Genomic DNA, 17,330 nt, shown 5'->3' on the forward strand with positions numbered 1-17,330 from the left:
GAAGTTGTCTGGCAATTCGTCACTTGGCTCTGGATTTTGGGACCACAAAGCGCAGGAAAACACACACTATAGTGCTGGGGGGACAGAACGGAGCTTTCCTTAACCAAATGACTAAGTTACATAATGTTCAATTACTCAGGGATTGACAATCAACACTGATAATAGCACCCACCTGCCTGCTTCTTTCTGACATCATTCAACTCTAATTAGGAGCAATGCAAACTCAAGCTGATGGTAGGGTGTGCGCTAGTAGAATGGATAGCTACTGTTTTTGAGCTCAGTACTGGAAAAAAACATTGGATTTTTGCTCTGTCTTGAGCTCAAGCATATACCTATCACATATAGGGGGCATGCCTGTACATGCCATAGGGGCGTGTGCACATAGATGAAAACATATGCAATAGCATAATATTTTGATGACTTCATATACTTATAGAAGAGGTGGTGGTGGGATGAGCTGCATATTCTCCTTGGATGAGCTACAGATTCTCCTTGGTAAGTGAGGATTCACTCTGAACTATGATTCAGGAAATGTCTCATTTGAATTGTAACGCCCTTTCCATAGCTGGTGAAACACTGACAACCGCAGTGTTTCAGTGGAGTTTACCTTCTATGGTATGCATACATTATTCCCTATCTTTAAAATCTGTGGCTACTAGATAGAGTAGGTCTGGACTTCCTGTAGGGGAGGGCACACTGTTGCACACAGAGAAAGTAAATGCTTGACCATTTAAAATACAAGACTACTTTGGACATTCCAGATCCATTGCTGGAAAAAAAATACATACCTCAAGATGTGGGGACAATAATTTTGAAAAGTCTGTACTAAAGCATAGGAAACTGGCTTTTCTTCGCAGGAGGAATGTAGGACTTGAGATTCAGGGCTGGGGTTGTCAAAGTGCTGATACTCAATATCAGCAAATACCAGCCCAAAAAAAGCACTGGATCTACTCATGTAAGCACATGTACAGGGTTAGGCCCTAATATAAACAACCTTATGCTGGCCATCATCTGTGCCCCTGCAAGTGCAAAATGCTTCCACTCTGATTTTGCAGGGTTTACATCTGTTTTCTTGTCACATAGCACAAGCACAAAGTCATGCTTTAGGACATAAAACTAATTGCCTACAAGACAGAGGAAGTGGTTTTTTTTTTTTTTTAATTTCCTGTGTAATATTATGATGCACTCCTCAAATGTGCAGTATATCCATCGCCCCCCATATCCGCCACTACAAGATTCCCTTTAAGCATTTGGAACTTAATGTTGCTAGAGATAGGATAATAAAGGAGAAAGAGACAGTAGTTTGACTCTCAAAACAAAAAAGCAGTCAAGTAGCACTTTAAAGACTAACAAAATAATTTATTAGATGAGCTTTCGTGGGACAGACCCACTTCTTCAGACCAGAGCCAGACCAGAACAGACTCAATATTTAAGGCATAGAGAATCAAAAACAGTAATCAAAGTTGACAAATCAGAAAAAAAATGATCAAGGTGAGCAAATCAATGTTCCTAACTCTTCCAAGAAGATGCATTAGAATGATTTACTACATTCATTTTGAAAATAAAAGTAACAAGACATCACAGACAATTGTTAATTCATTTGCCTCTCTATCACTCGGGTGGCCCTTTAAGATGCATTATTAGAGTCTTTTTTTTTTTTTGTATTCAAATTCCTTGAAAATCGTTACTCCATTGGTAAAGTATAAATCTTTAACCACTATACGCCAATATTCAGTACTTTGGTATATTCCCTTACCCTGCTGGAAAGCAGATCTTTTGCTGTAATAAGATATGTACCAAAAATACTGTATTAAGATATGTACCAAGGTAGTTAGGAAGGTACACAGAAAGGAAATCATGACTTGAGCAAAGGCAGAGAAGGACTCAAATGCACCTCTGAGAATGGCATGAGGAAAAGAACAATATTACTTTTCCCCAACATCTTCTATTAACCAACTTTAATGATACAGAGAGCTGGGCTGTGACTCTTCAATGCCTTGCACTTTCTATGAGCAACTGAACTTGTGCAAATGCAAAACACCACCACTCCCATTTTAAAGTTTTACCTCTACCTGTTTTTCACTCACTTCATGAGTATAATGTGTGCACAATGTTGAAGACAGTAGAGAACTGGGCCCCTAGAGTCTTAAAAGATTTTAGAAATTAGATGTTGTGAAAAGGCTATTAACCAGATAAAATACATTAAGCAGTCTGCACATTACTGTCTTGTCACAGTATTATGTGCCTCTTACAATATAAAGGCAATGTGGCTTTCTTCTCATTTTAAGCAATTTTTTAATCCTACCTGAAACACTTATTTCCTTTAATTTGACACCTAAAATTGCAGAACTTTGAACAGATTTATTTACAGTCTTTTAAATCACTCTTCTTGTTGTTCCACTCTATTATATCATTACAACTGAAATTAGGAGACATTTCAGTAATATAAAAATCCTATTACAGTAGTATTATTGCATAGTAAAATTTTGTAAAGATTCAGATGACTGATACTGCATGTAAATGATGGAGAAAATGGAAACAGATAAGAGCAAGTACTGACCAAACTTCTGAAGAGCACACAGAAGCTGTAATGTTTAAACCTGAAGACTCACATTGTAAGAGACCAGGGTGCTCAATGTCCGCTAACCTTGAATGATACTTGGGTCCCTAATTGCCTTGGGACCACTTGAAAATACTAATATAGGATACTGTATCCTTGCCATTTCTAGTGACAGTACTGACTCCTTACTGTTGTTCCCATTAGAAATCAAGGTATTCATACCTTGTAAAAACTTGACATTACCAGGCCCGATTTTCAAGAAATGTGTAACTGCTTGGGAATGTGCACTGGTAGACATGCATGCCCGAAGGCTCAAATTTTACATCTAACTACTGTTATTAATGTAGGTCAACAGAGACCAAGCCGCTTGCCTTTAAGAGAATGGAAAATTATTAAAATTATTTAGTGCAAAGAAAATAAAAACAGAAATTGTGATTTGCCCTTGAATTTTCTTTTTTCCATATGGTCACATTCATTATTCGGTAGGACATTCTTTCAAAAAACAAAACAAAAAACCAAAACAAAACGGCCTTTTGCGCCTTGGGAAGAAATCAGTTCATGTCACAAAGCTTTTCTAACCTACCTAGCATAGGAACTGAAAAACTCCATATAATGAGTGATTATACAAAACAGAATTTACCAAAGAAATTGAACGCATTTGAAAAGATTTTGATGATGGTCTTTAATGGTTCAGAAAGAAAACACTTCTTTTTTTAAGTCTCTGGGGGAGAATAGCTTCCTACACACATTTACACACTCTGGTAAACTGATCCAAGAATGAGGAATTATGTCTATCTTCCAGGGTGGGGCCAGTATGTACTACAAGAAAACAATGCCTATGTTATACAAAAGCCCATTATTGCATACTTACAAATTTAAGCTCAATTGCCAAACAGTGTCAATGAGAAGCTAGATGTGAGTCAACAGTGTGCTCTTGCTGCCAAGACGACTAAGGACATATTGGGCTGCATTAATCGGAACACTGCCAGCAGATTGAGGGAGTGATTATTCCCCTTTATTCGACACTGGTGAGGCCACGTCTGGAGCACTGCTTCCAGTTTAAACAGGAAAGATGTGGACAAACTGGAGGGAATCCAACAGAGGGCATATGACTTCTAAGCAGAGGCTGACGAAACTGGATTATTTTGTCTGCAGAAGAGCAAGGGGGGATTTAATAGTAGCCTTCAGCTACCAAAAGGTGGCGGGGGGGGGTGGTCCAAAGAGAGACGCTGTTCTCAATAGCAGATGGAGGAGCAATGGTCTTAAGTTGCAGTGGGGGAGGTTTGGTTAGATATTAGGAAAAAAACTATTTCACTGGGAGGGTGATGAAGCACTGGAATGGGTTACCTAGGGAGATGGTGGAATCTGCATCCTTAGGGGGTTTTAAGGCCAGGCTTGACAGAGCCCTGGCTGGGATGATTTAGTTGGGGTTAGATCTGCTTGAAGCAGATGGTCAGACTAGATGACCTCCTGGGGTCTCTTCCAACTCTCATCTTCTATGAACTGAAGAATTCTTCCCATACTCCCTGTCATGATGCAATAGTGAAATTTAAATAGTTAAAAAAAATATCTCTAACACATCAGTGTGTCTCCTGCACAAAAATCCATTGATTGCAGGAGGGTAAGGCCATCAAGCAACCTCACAGCTACCCTAACATAAGAGAATGGGCCACCACATGCCATCTGTGAAGTGATCTGACACTGACATACCCGCCTCCTGCTCCCTCCAGCAGGTAAAGCAAGAGCTGATTCTCAGAGCCAGCTCCCATGCCAATGATACCTCAGTGGGGAGTTTCCCTCTCCCTGGGAGGAATTCACAATCAGGCTGCTGTAGCCAGACCACAGCCACTGTGTGACACTTGGGAGGTACAAATGGGCTGGAACTGGGGCAGAGATTGTGGTCCAAAATCTGCTTGGAAGAAAACAGAGTAGCTTGGTAGACCATCCTTTGTCAGTCACGCTGTGCATCTTTCTTCCTCATGTTGACATCAGCCACATGGCTTAGTCTGAATTGTCCATGATCCAGGGAGCAAACAGCCATAGCACTGCCCTGCCTTCCATATATTTAACCCTATTTAAAATACCTATATAGCATTCTTCCCCTATAGGATCTCTCCCAGAGGAGATGGAAGTTGGGGGAGGTGAGAAATAGGATGTGTAACAACTGACAGATTGTCCCATTACCCAACTTACCCACAGAGCATGGAGTTTGCTACAGGCTGAATACTACCCTGACCTCCAAGTGACAGTTGGGAGCATACCAGCTTTGGGGGCGGCTTTTACACAAAAGGGCAACGCTTGCCTCCCCCAGTGATGTATTAGCATAACCCATTCCACTTCTACACAGCCATGCCCCTTTTAAACGACTAAATGACCATTTCCCCAAAGGGAACTCTCAGCCACACCCAATCACTCCGGTGCCAATACCTGTTGTGAACCTGGGCTTAGTGGGTGGCTCCTGCACAGACATGGGGAAGGTGGCAGATGCAGGTGAGGACTGTGCACGTGACAGAGGCCGATGCCCTCCAAAAGACACGGGGATGCCAGCTGCCTCCATTGATGCCTGGTAGTTTCTCAGCTGGTGAATGCGCTGCTGCTCCAGGAGAAGGGCTTGCTGTTGGGGCACATACAAGGGAATATAAAGGCGGGTTCATGCCATATCGCAGTATAAAACCCAGTATGGAACCGTACAATGTTATTCGGAGTTTGGCATTGTTTCCCAGATACAGTCAACACACATACATTAAACATATTATATACACAGGTATGCGAAAATAAAGGCCTGAGGCAAAGCACAAGGAATCAATGAAAAGGTCCCATCACAGTCCATAAGCTCTGAATCAGGGACTTAATACCCCCATGAGCAGACTACCGAGCTCATGCACCCATTGCACAGCTATTCACGTACAGCTCAAGTTTGCTTTCGGATACAAATCCACCCATAGACTTTGCAGCTGTACTTGATTTAGGGATTTTCTTTTCAAGACCAGTCCTTTTCCACTTCTATACCTCCCTGTTGCTCACATTCCCATCCCCAGCCTGCTCCTGCCTCCTCTGTCCTGCCCAGATGCCACAGCCCCTTACAGCTGAGGACCACATCAGGGTGTTTTTTTGGTCTATGGGTGGCCCTCGACTGAAAAAAAGGTTCCTCACTCCTGCTCTAGACTGGGACCTGCAAGGGCCTGAGATGGTAACGTGTACAGGCAGATGAGCTGGAAATATCAGTTCCCTGAGGCGCACTCAGTGATTTTTATGCTGAAGTGTTTGATTCAAGCCCAGCACCACGGGGAAAAGTCAGGGGCAGCTGGAGTCAAGCAGTTGCATGGAGCAGCTTATTTGCATTTGATTCACAATCACGAACGTGCACATGTGCTCAAGCCCTGTTCTGATTTGCAGAACACAGATGAACAAGGGCTTGGTAGGCTCTGGAAACATTTGTTTGCTTGGGATTGGAGTACTGAAAAGGAAGAAGGGCCTGTGACACAATGTATATGAGCTGAGGCCTTCCCTTTTTCCTGCTGCCAGGACACACTGCCTTTGTTTCCCTGTTATTTGTAATGCACAGGTCTTGCAGCATTTCCACAAGGTCAACAAGCTTTCCCTGTGATAGTCCTACAAAGGCGGGTAGTTCCAGGGGCAAGGGCTCCATGACAAAAATACCCTGCCCCTACTTCATCCATTCCCTCTCCCTTCCACTCTGGGACTGACAGCTCAACATCCACCAAATCCTCAGTCTGCCAATACAATAAACAAGTCTTTGATTTTTAGGTAAGAGACTGACTTTAGCTCACACAGGAGGAGGAACAGAAGAGGGCTCACAGTTACAAACATGTATACTACATTTGTATAGTGAATATGGATTCAAAAACAGATCTGTAACAACAATTTCAACTGAGGTTCCACAGTATTTGGCTCCATTTTAGTGAGCACTAAGGGACTGCTCTCCCACACCATACACAGTTAGTGGGTAAACCTGGTGCGTGACCACCTACCTAGACACATAACCCATATTTTAAACACCATCCGCTAGCACAAATATCACCTGAAGAGTCCTTCAACTGGGAGGACTCCTCCAGCAGCCAGATTCCTTAGCTGTAAGATTGTTTTGTGCTGTCAGAGGGGTTCAAGCCAGTCACAGCACACTGCAGATTCCACATGCAAGTATCTGCTGTGCCAACGCAGAAATTCCCCACCTTATTTTCTACAGAAATGATATTTGTACCCCAGGGTTGAGACACTGTCCTTTACTGGAAAGTCATGAGTTGATGGTATGGCTGGGTCGGAGAGGGCTCCTCTATAGTGTCTGTCATTGACAAAACAGGAGCATGGATGTTAGAAACAAGCACTGTTCTCTTTCTGCCTACATACAGATCCAGTTGGCATACTTGGCTATGTACTGTGTTCCTGAGTAGAAGTCATGACAAGAAATGCACAATTTTGCCCTGCAGCTCCATTTTCCCCATGGCAATCCAGCCACAATTCCTTTGTGCAAGTTCTGCAGATGACTAGGTACGCCCAGTATATGTTGCTCAGTGAAGTGAGCTGTGTTCCAGCTGAATCCCAAAGGACACGGAAATGTTTCCAGTGGTTGCATCAAGCTGCCATTACAGCTAACCCTATATCCCACAGGTGGTGGGTCTCACCAGTTTTCAACATACCTCTCAGTTGCTTTATGTAAAGCCCCAAGAAGTAAAATGGAAAAAAAATAATCTTATTGACTTAAATGGACTTTGGATCAGGTCCTAACTGCACTGTCTTGCTGCCGTGCCAATGCACATAACACTATAATCATGAAATTCTCATGTCGTCATCTGTGTGGACCACACATTGGCACACTGCTGTCCTTATTCCTCTCCTAATGGGGGTCAATATACGGCTGCCCTTCTATTGTCTAATCACATTTAGATAGGGCACTAGGACAGTGCTTACCGATAGCATTTAACTTCTATAATAATAAGGATAAGTACTTCATGATTCTTTGCCTATTAAACTTTCTATGCGATTGGGTTAATTTTAGAAGAGATTTCAAGTAGTCAATTACTTGAACTTCAAATGTATCTGAATTATACATATTCGACATGGCGTGAGTGTTCGACATTTTAAAAAAGAATCAATAAGAATCATACAGCCGGTGAACCCCTCTTGTCCAGCACCCTCGGGACCTGACTAGTGCTGAACCAGAGAATTTGCTTGACCATGGGAGGCCAATACTGTCTAGCAGCATCACCAAAACTACCACTGCTCACTGTGCTCTTAGAAGACAGTCAGGGGTAAATTACAGCTAAAAAACAGCACAGAACACTGAGAGCCGGGACTGATGGCAAGAAAAACTCTGGGGGACAAAGGGAATTTGGCCACACTCGTAAGTAGACGTCCAGCTAAATGAAGTCATGCTCGATTATGGATGGTGCCGGACGAGCGTGTTCTGGACCAGAGCGCTTCAATCTCTATATGATACGAAGAGCATCACCGAATGCAGCACAAGTTCCAGAGCATATACAGCAAAATGATGGTAATGCTGCTGCCGCCCAGCACGCAGTTGGCTCAGTTCCCAAAGTGCATCAGACCAGTGTATGGTACCAGCAGGGCATCAGTCCCCTGCCCACTGCTGCTCTGTCCCGCTTGGCAGGTGGGCCTAAGGAATCTGGCAGCCTCTCTAATGTGTCCACAGTGCAGCTCTCTGTGCTGTGTGGGGCTGCCCCTGGCAGTTGTGCCCTTCACGTGGCTGGGGACTTTCTGGCATGGTGGCAATATTAAAAAAATCACAGCTCAGCCCTATTTCCTCCTTCGCTCAAAGGGAGGTAGTTTAGACGTGTCTCACTAAGCTCCCCGCTTACCTACACCGGCATACACGGCCATTCTAGCTATTTCATTATTACAGATATTGATCGATATTGTCGTCTCCGCAAACTTCTCTCAGACTTCCCCTTTACGTAACCACAAAGCAGGTGCAGAGCAGATGATGCCAGCAGAAGCTTCCCAACAATACAACGCCAGCCTGTTTCCATCATATTCTAAACCACCATTTTCTGCAGGTATGTTCTCACTCTGCTGCACCTCACCTGACGGAATAGCAGCTCCTGTTCAGCTTGCCTCTGCCCTGGTTCTAGTTCCGATGGCGGCTCACTTTCCTCCTCATCACTCTCAATGGGCTCTTGCTTCACCTGCACCATACTGGCCAACCCTTGCACATCCTTTTGGGTTGAGACTCGGTCACTGTATGGCTCCTCTAAAAGTGCTTGGTGCTCTCGTAACTCCTCTTCTGTTTCCTCAGGGTGGCTTTCATGCTGGCGGGCTGGCTCATTTGGTTTTGGTATCATCTGAAAGCATTCCAGAGGTTCATGTAAATAAAGTGGAGCAGGCCAGAGGTAAAGCAGAGTGCGCTCTCAACTAAGGATTAACTTAATGGAAACAAAATAAAAAGCAACAATCTCGCTTACAAATTAGCTCCAAAAACAGAAGGCTAATTACAGTTAAGTGAAAGAGACCAGGTTAGCCTATTAATTTCTTATCAGGGAAACAAGTCTTAAGTAACCATGATCCTCTTAATTTTTTGTTTGATTTTTCTCTTAGGAAACTGGAAACCTCTAAAGGCTGTATGTGCTTTTCAGGGCAAGTGACAGATTTGCTCTTGTCTGGGTTTCCTCTTTCCCTGCTTGCCAAGCCTCTTTCTGACATAGCCATAAACCGCATCTCACAAAATCAGACACCTTCCTCATGGCTCCCAGTACAGCTAAGTCAAGTATTTTAGTTGCTTTGAGAGAGAAAAGATGCGATTGGTGATTTGTACCACAATTACAAACCCAAATACCAAAATGTTTAAGATTCATGCTGCCCTGCACTTAACCAAGTGTTGTTAATAAGCTTGTTTACTCCAGCTGTCGTACTCCCTCTGCAACCTTGGGGGTGTGAGTCCATGTCACTGTGCACCTAGGTTACACCTCTGTGTGAACTGGCAAAAGGTTCACTGCAATTCGTATCACAGCTGACAATCTTATTGCACCTAACTCACTGCTGTCACAGAACCTATCACATGGAAGCTGCTGACACACTGGCCACTGATACAACTGAAGCATATGTATTAATATTGTATGTGGAATTATACATATGTACTAATATTAGGGTCTTAAAGTCTGTAACCAAACAAAGGGAGAAACAGGTGTCTTCCAGTCCCAGAGCAAAGCAGTTCTCTCTGTGGTAGGCAGATTACCCCTTGTGAAAAAAAGAATGGGCGCTCCACTGGCCATGCAGCATCACTAGGCCAACAAGCTGATGAAGGCAGGGGAGAAATGAACACGCTATGGTGCCAGCACACTTGGGAATAACCAACACAAACACCTTTCAGACATGCACGAGGCTATGAAGGGGCGACTGGAGAAGACCATTTCCACTGAGGATGCTATTGGCAGAGGTGGGCGACTCATAAAAAAGTGAATCCCATCTGCAGAAATGCTATATGGGTGAGCAACTACTTTAGACAAGCGTTGTAGTCCATTAAGTCAAGTCTTTGTGTTGTTTTTCACTGGAAACTTATACTGACCCATCTATGCCTGTCAGGAATTTAAAAAACACACACTCCATAATGGTGCAGTTAAGCAGCCTAAGGCTATGTCTAGGCTACAGCTTACGGTGACAAAATATACTTTGCCCGGCAACGTGATTCTTCCACCCTGAGCAACACGAGTTACATCATCATGAGTACTGGCAGTAGGGTCTCTCTCCCTCGAGAGGTGACCAAGGAGGGGCAATATTACCCCTATTATGCAAATGGGAACTTAGGCAGAGTAAGATGAAGTTTCAGCTAACTTTGGGCGCCCAGTTTGACAGGGCTAGGACCTGGCTTCACAGACTACTCAGCATTACACAGTGCATTGTGTGTTTAAAGCACAGCGCCTACTGACTTCACCTGCAGCTGGGGACAGGGCGGAGGGGGGGCATGCAAGAGTTCTGCAAATCAGATGCAACAGTTATCAGTTTGGGCACCCAGAAAATGAAGACCACACACTTTGTAACAAGTCTCTGAAAAAGTGTGGTAGAAGTGCCTCACCCAGCATCATGTGGGAGCTCTGTGGCAGAGGTAGGGACAGAATCCAGTCTGCTGGGGCAGCACTCAGCTGCTTTAACCATGAGCCCATCCTTCCCCTGCTGCAATGCTGTACCCCATTCTTTATGTACCTATCAACTTCTGCAACAAATGACACGAAAGTTTTATGGGCAACAAACCTCCTTTGCTACTCCCCGTAGCAATTCCATCCTAAGCACTGAACGAAGCAGAGGTCATGTGAAAAAATATAATCCAGTTTCATACTGCTCATTCCTCTTGGCCCAGGGCAAATTCTGTCTCACTGCCCCTGCCTGCAGATTCTTTTTACTTTCAGCAGTGAAATGGTTCGGCAGCAAAGAGGAACTGCAGCAGCGCTCAACTCCCTGTCACTGGCAGCTCAGATGTGTAGGCTTGCCGAGTCAGAGCAGAGGTACACCACTGGCTGCGGAGGGGGCTCTAGGGATGCCCTGGTCACCACAGGCATTAAGCCCTGGATGGATCAGGTGTACTGGGGGAAGAGGCAAGAGATGGGAGTTTTCACTCTATGGGCTCTACAGCTTACAGAATCTTTGAAATGCCAGGCCCTGGGGCAACTACCCCCTTTGTCCCCCACTGCTGGCAGGCCTGCATGGACTCAGAGGATTAGGCTTCTAAAGAGTCTCAAGAAGTCATCCAGTCCAGCATCCACGCCCCACAAAAAACAACCACCAAAACACCATTTAGGGGTCTGGGGCAAATAGATTAAAGAACTGCCAGAGATGGTGCTTGGTCCTGCCAAGAAGGCAGGGGACTGGACTCGATGACCTCCCGAGGTCCCTCCCAGTTCTATGAGATGTGTATCTCCATTGTGTGAGTGTGTGTGCGCGCGCGCATGCGTCCCAAAAAACCAGGATCAACCCGAACTCACTCATCCCAGGCAGGCCTTTGCTAAGCCTGGTCATAAAACCCTCTAAGGATGGAGATCCCACCACCTCTTCCAGGTAACCCATTTCAGTGCATCACCACCTCTGAGTGAAATGCTTTTTCTCAATATCCAATCTAGAGACTCCTTCCCCCCACTCCTGCCCAGTGTAACTTGAAATCATTGCTTCTTGTCTGTTACTTGCCACCCTGAGGGTACCCTCTCTCCATCTTCTACCAAATCCCTCCTCACTCTTCTCTTCTGCAGACTAAATAACCCCTTCTCTTAGCCTTCCCTTATAAGGTATGTGCCCCAGCCCCCAATCATGTTTATTGCCCTCTGTGGGACTCACTCCAATTAGTTCACAACCTTTCAATAGTGGGGGAGCAAAACTGGATGCAATATCCCAGATGTGGCCTCACCAGTGCTGAACAGAGGGGAATCCTCACTTCTCTTGATCTGCTTGCAATACTCTAACACAGCCCAATATGCCATGACCCTCTTGGCCCACTGCCGACTCTCATCCTGCTTCCCTCCCACTGTAGTCTCAGGTCCTCTTCTGCAGAACTGCTGCTTTGTCAGTTAGCTCTCAGCCAGTAGCAGTGCTTGGGATTCTTCTGGAATTGTTGAACCCGATCAGATTTATTTTGGCCCAATCCTCCAATTTGTCTGTGTCACTCTGGATCCTACCCCTACCCTACTGTCAGCACTAGGATGGCATGTCCTTGGCTGGCATGCCACATGTTGGTTAGCACTAAGAGCTGGGAGAGCTCACTCAGTGAGCAACAAAAGTTTGGCAATTTTAGCAACTAAATTCTAAGTAGTCTCCACTAAGCTGTGCAAAAATGCAAATTTTTGAAATATTAACTTGGCTAGATTTGGGTGGATTTTCATGGGGATGTGAAAAGGCGCCTCCATAAGACAAAGGATACCCCATGTTCACATCAGATCTCTTCTCCAAAGGACAGGCAGAGAGACTAGACATTTTAAAAGGAAAGACTGTCAGAATTCAACATGGACTACACATGCCTCCCCCTCCCCTACCCGCTTATTCTCAGAAGTGTTTGAACTGTTTTGGCAGAAAATTTCCAAAAAATCCCTCACAGCCTGAGGCAGACATCCGGCATGGAAAACTTAAAACCAAATGATTCCAGATTGGCAAATCCATCAACAACTGAAAACAGAGTGCTACAAGCCCTGCCTATAATTAAAAGGCAATAGCCCATTACTTGAGTTTTAGTTATGCAGCTACCCCACACAGAAGGGCTCTAACACATCTGAGTATTCTGAGAACCAAAAGTGCCAGGCACACAGAACACTAAAGGATTTTAACTCACTACTTTATCAAGGGGAACAACTGTTAATTGTCCTCGTTCAGCTTTTTTATTTGTTTTTTTTTTTTTGGTCTGTCTGTCTTTGCATGGACTCGACACTCTCAGTTTTAGCTAGGTCTGATTCTGAGCTACTGAAGGCCATCCGTCTGCACAATATCACACATATGCTTCAAACTCCTGGGAGGTCTAAATGAAAGCCTCAGAGTTCAGTAGGTACGTCACAGTGAAGTCTTTGGCCACTTAAAAGTGTTCGCAATGGAAGTCTTTAAAGACTAAACAAACAAGCCACTGAAGTGCAATTTACTTACTAACAAAGAAACTGAACCTACTGCCAGCTTTGAGCAACCCTGATTTTGAGCTTCACTACTCAAAGCATGTTTAGAGTGAGGTAAGGGAAATCTCCATGGCAACATCAACTCTACACCACATCAGGATGCGGGCCTGAATGAAGTCCAGGGCTGGCACATGCATAGCGTAGTGGCAAATATCCAGAAGTACAATATTGACGTCAGTAGCTTGTGTAATCAGCCCAGCTTAGCTTTAGTCTATAAACAAAGTGTTTGGGGGGTTTTCTTCTTTTAAACTGCGACTCTCTCTCTGACTGGAAAGATTTTATATGGCCCACCACTCAGCCAGGCCAATCCAGCTTCTAGGAGTTCTACTTTCTCATAAAACTGGAACAGGGAAAACATTTGGAGAAATATCCACCCAAATAGGGAGCCACAGCACTCTCACAAGCTGAGTTTTCTTTCAGAAAGTGTCCTTGTGCGGGGAGATTTTTTAAGGAGGGGGTCTTTTTAAAAACTACTAGTACTGGTCACGTCAGTCAGAACAACCAAAAAAATTATCAACCTTTGTGACCAACCCCTCGCTCTGAGCTGCTCTCCTTTTATTGTAATGATTAGCAGATGAGGTTCCCTTTAAAACAAGTGGGGCAGATCAGCAGCTGGGGGCAAATCGCCACAGCTCCAGTTACACCAGCTGAGATCTTCCCTAGAGTGTTTAAAGGATGAAGTTTAAATTTGGATTTAAATCCTCACTTACAAGAACCATTTTGTATTACAGGAACATACCAGCACCACAATTTCAAATACCCTCTTCTGTCTAGCTCTTCACCATAAACTATCTAACCTGCAAAGTGAATACAGCATTTGTATAGTGATGAACAGCTTTGTTGAACACACATATGCTCATCTGCTGTTCTCCAGCTGCTTCATGGGAAGTGGGATAATGCTTAAACATAGACAGTAATATCCGTCTTCATAGTAGTAGGCATCCTTCAGTCTGCACAGACTATGGATCGCGCCCTTTAAAGTTTCAACTGAGGACTTCATTTACAGCATCTATTGTGACTATAAAGGCCCACACGAGAGCGACAGTCCTTGCTGCATCTCTTGCAGATGTAGTGGGTGTCTGGCAAGCCCTTAGTGTGCTTTCTGTGCGCTCGCTTCTCCTCTGCTAGCTGTCTGATCTTCAACTCGCCCTTCTGAAGGCCCTTGTGTAACCCCTGCCTCCATCTGCTGCGGTCGTCTGCTAGTTCTTCCCAGTTGTCCAGCTCGACGTCTACCTCTCTGAGGTCTCTCTTGCAGACATCTTTGTAGCGCAGCTGGGGGCGTGCAGGAGGTCTTTTGCCAGAGGCTAGCTCACCCTACAGGATGTCTTTTGGAATCCTTCCATCATTCATCCTGTGGACATGGCCAAGCCAGCGGAGCAGAGGCTGCCTGAACAGGGTGTGCATGGCTGGGATTCCAGCTTGCTCGAGGACGGCAGTGTTGGTCACTCTGTCCTTCCATGATATTCCAAGGATGCGCCTGAGGCAGCGCAAGTGGAAGACGTTCAGCCTCTTTTCCTGGCGGGCATACAGTGTCCAAGTCTCGCTGCCATAAAGCAGGGTGCTGAGGATGCAGGCTCTGTAGACTTGCATTTTGGTGTGAGTGTACAGCTTGTTGTTATTCCACACTCTCTTGCTGAGTCTGGACAAAGTTGTGGCCGCTTTTCCAATCCTCCTATTTAGCTCAGTGTCCAACAACAGGGTGTCAGTGATGGTGGACCCAAGGTAAACGAACTCGTGGACGACCTCTAATGTATAGTTGTCAATGCTGATTGATGGGGATTCAGCAACATCCTGACCGAGTATGTTCATTTTCTTTAGGCTGATGGTAAGCCCAAAGTCCTTGCACGCTTCGGAGAACTGATCCAGCAGTTTCTGAAGCTGGTCTTCTGTGTGAGACACTACAGCAGCATCGTCTGTGAACAGCATGTCTCTGATGAGGACTTCTCGCACCTTAGACTTAGCTTTCAGCCTTGCAAGGTTAAACAGTTTCCCATCAGATCTTGTGTGCAGCAAGATGCCCTCTGTTGAAGATCCAAAGGCGTGCTTCAAGAGGAGTGCGAAGAAGATCCCGAACAATGTCAGAGCAAGCATGCATCCTTGTTTGACACCGCTCCTGATTCTGAAAGCATCCGATAATGCGCCGTCATATTGGATGGTTCCTCTCATGTCTTCGTGGAATGACTGGATCATCGTGAGTAACCGTGGAGGACAGTCTATCTTGTGGAGCAGTGTGAACAGACCATCCCTGCTGACCAAGTCAAAAGCCTTGGTCAAGTCGATGAAGGCTATGTAGAGTGGCTTTCTCTGCTCCCTGCACTTCTCCTGCAGCTGCCTTAGAGAGAAGACCATGTCAACGGTAGACCTCTCTGCGCGGAATCCGCACTGCGATTTGGGGTACACCCTCTCAGCAATCTTCTGGAGTCTGCCAAGGATGACGCAAGCGAACAGTTTACCAGTGACACTTAGGAGGGAGATTCCACAGTAGTTGTTGCAGTCACTTCTGTCTCCTTTGTTCTTATACAACGTTACAATGTTAGCATCGCGCATATCCTGTGGAACCTCGCCCTCTTTCCAGCACAGGCACTGTAGCTCATGTAGGGGTTCCAGGAGTGTGTCCGTGGCACATTTGATTACCTCTGGTGGTATACCATCCTGACCAGGGGCCTTTCCTGCTGCAATGCTGTTGATGGCTCTCTTCAGTTCATCCACAGTTGGTTCTTGATCCAGTTCGTCCATTACTGGTAGGAGCTCGAGGGCATTGAGGGCTGCGTCAACCACAACGTTCTCGCGTGAGTACAGCTCGGAGTAGTGCTCAACCCAGCGCTCCATCTGTTTGGCTTTGTCAGCGATGACTTCACCAGATTTGGATTTCAGAGGTGCCATCTTGTTCTGGGTGGGTCCTAATGCCTTCTTCATACCCTCGTACATTCCTCTGAGATTACCAAAGTCGGCACAGGTCTGGATGCTGCTGCATAGCTGGAGCCAATGGTTGTTGGCACAGCGCCTGGCTGTCTGCTGTACTGTTCTTCTGGCCTCTCTAAGCGCTTGCTGGGTACTCTGGCTCGGTGAGCGTTTGTACTCCAGGAGTGCAGCGCGCTTCTTTTCAATGACTGGAATCATCTCATCAGAGTTAGCTTTGAACCAGTCGTTCGTGTTTCTAGCTCTTCTTCCAAACACAGACAAGGCCGTGTTGTAAACTGTATCCCTCAGATGTTGCCATTTGGATGTCGCATTGGCACCCCCAGGGCCTCTGCGCAGATTTTCCTGGAGGGTCTCTCTGAACTCTTCAGCTTTCTCCGAGTTTGCCGTCTTTCTGGCGTCAATGCGGGGCCTTCCAGCAGGTTTAGAGCGGCACAGCTTCTTGGGTCTCAGCTTGAGCTTGGAGCAAACTAGCGAGTGATCTGTATCACAGTCAGCACTATGATAGCTGCGTGTCAGAAGGACGTTTTTGAGGTTATTACGCCTAGCGATGACCACATCTAGTTGATGCCAGTGCTTCAAGCGTGGGTGTCTCCATGACACTCTGTGCTGTGGCTTCATTCGGAAGAATGTGTTTGTGATGCACAGATTGTGGTACGTGCACAGTTCAAGGAGATGCTGTCCATTGTCATTCATTTTTCCCACACCGAAATGTCCTAAGCAGGAAGGCCATGAGGCCCAATCAGCTCCAACTCTTGCACTGAAGTCACACAAGATGTACAGTTGCTCATGAGCAGGTATTTGCGCTACAGCAGCGCTAAGCACGTTGTAGAACTTGTCTTTTACTTCTGGTGTGGCGTACAGGGTTGGAGCATAAGAGCTGATCAGATGGACAGGACCGGTGCAAGTTTGAAGTGTGATCCGAGGAAGGCTTTCTGATCCGCCCATGACTAATTGCACCATTTGTAGAAGGGTGTTTCTGACAGCAAAGCCAACACCATGCTCTCCGGGTTCTTCTTGGGCTTTACCCTGCCAGAAAAAGGTGTAGTCCTTTTCCTTTAGAGATCCCGAATCTGCAAGTCGCATCTCTTGCAGTGCAGCGATATCAACTCTGAGCCTCTTCAGTTCCTCGCTGATGACAGCAGTCTTGCGAGTGTCACTGATGGCCTGAAGATCTTCAGTCAAGCCGGTCAGCATGGTCCGCACATTCCAGCAAGCAAGCTTGAATTGTTGATGTT

The 17,330-nt window shown here is 45.5% G+C and overlaps 1 protein-coding gene across 9 annotated transcripts in view; it reads right to left on the bottom strand.

The window, feature by feature from the left end:
- Positions 1–17,330, bottom strand: part of HDAC4 (histone deacetylase 4) — a 325,988-nt gene that overhangs the window by 68,450 nt on the left and 240,208 nt on the right. For all 9 annotated transcript variants that reach the window (XM_075000715.1, XM_075000713.1, XM_075000714.1 and 6 more), the window contains exons 13-14: positions 8,623–8,880; positions 4,988–5,174 (exon numbers count right to left, since the gene is read on the bottom strand). In XM_075000715.1, coding sequence (XP_074856816.1) covers positions 4,988–5,174; positions 8,623–8,880 — 445 coding nt within the window. The remainder of the gene's footprint in view (positions 1–4,987; positions 5,175–8,622; positions 8,881–17,330) is intronic.

This window comes from Carettochelys insculpta, chromosome 8 (genome assembly GCF_033958435.1).
Source record: "Carettochelys insculpta isolate YL-2023 chromosome 8, ASM3395843v1, whole genome shotgun sequence".
Taxonomy (NCBI): domain Eukaryota; kingdom Metazoa; phylum Chordata; order Testudines; family Carettochelyidae; genus Carettochelys; species Carettochelys insculpta.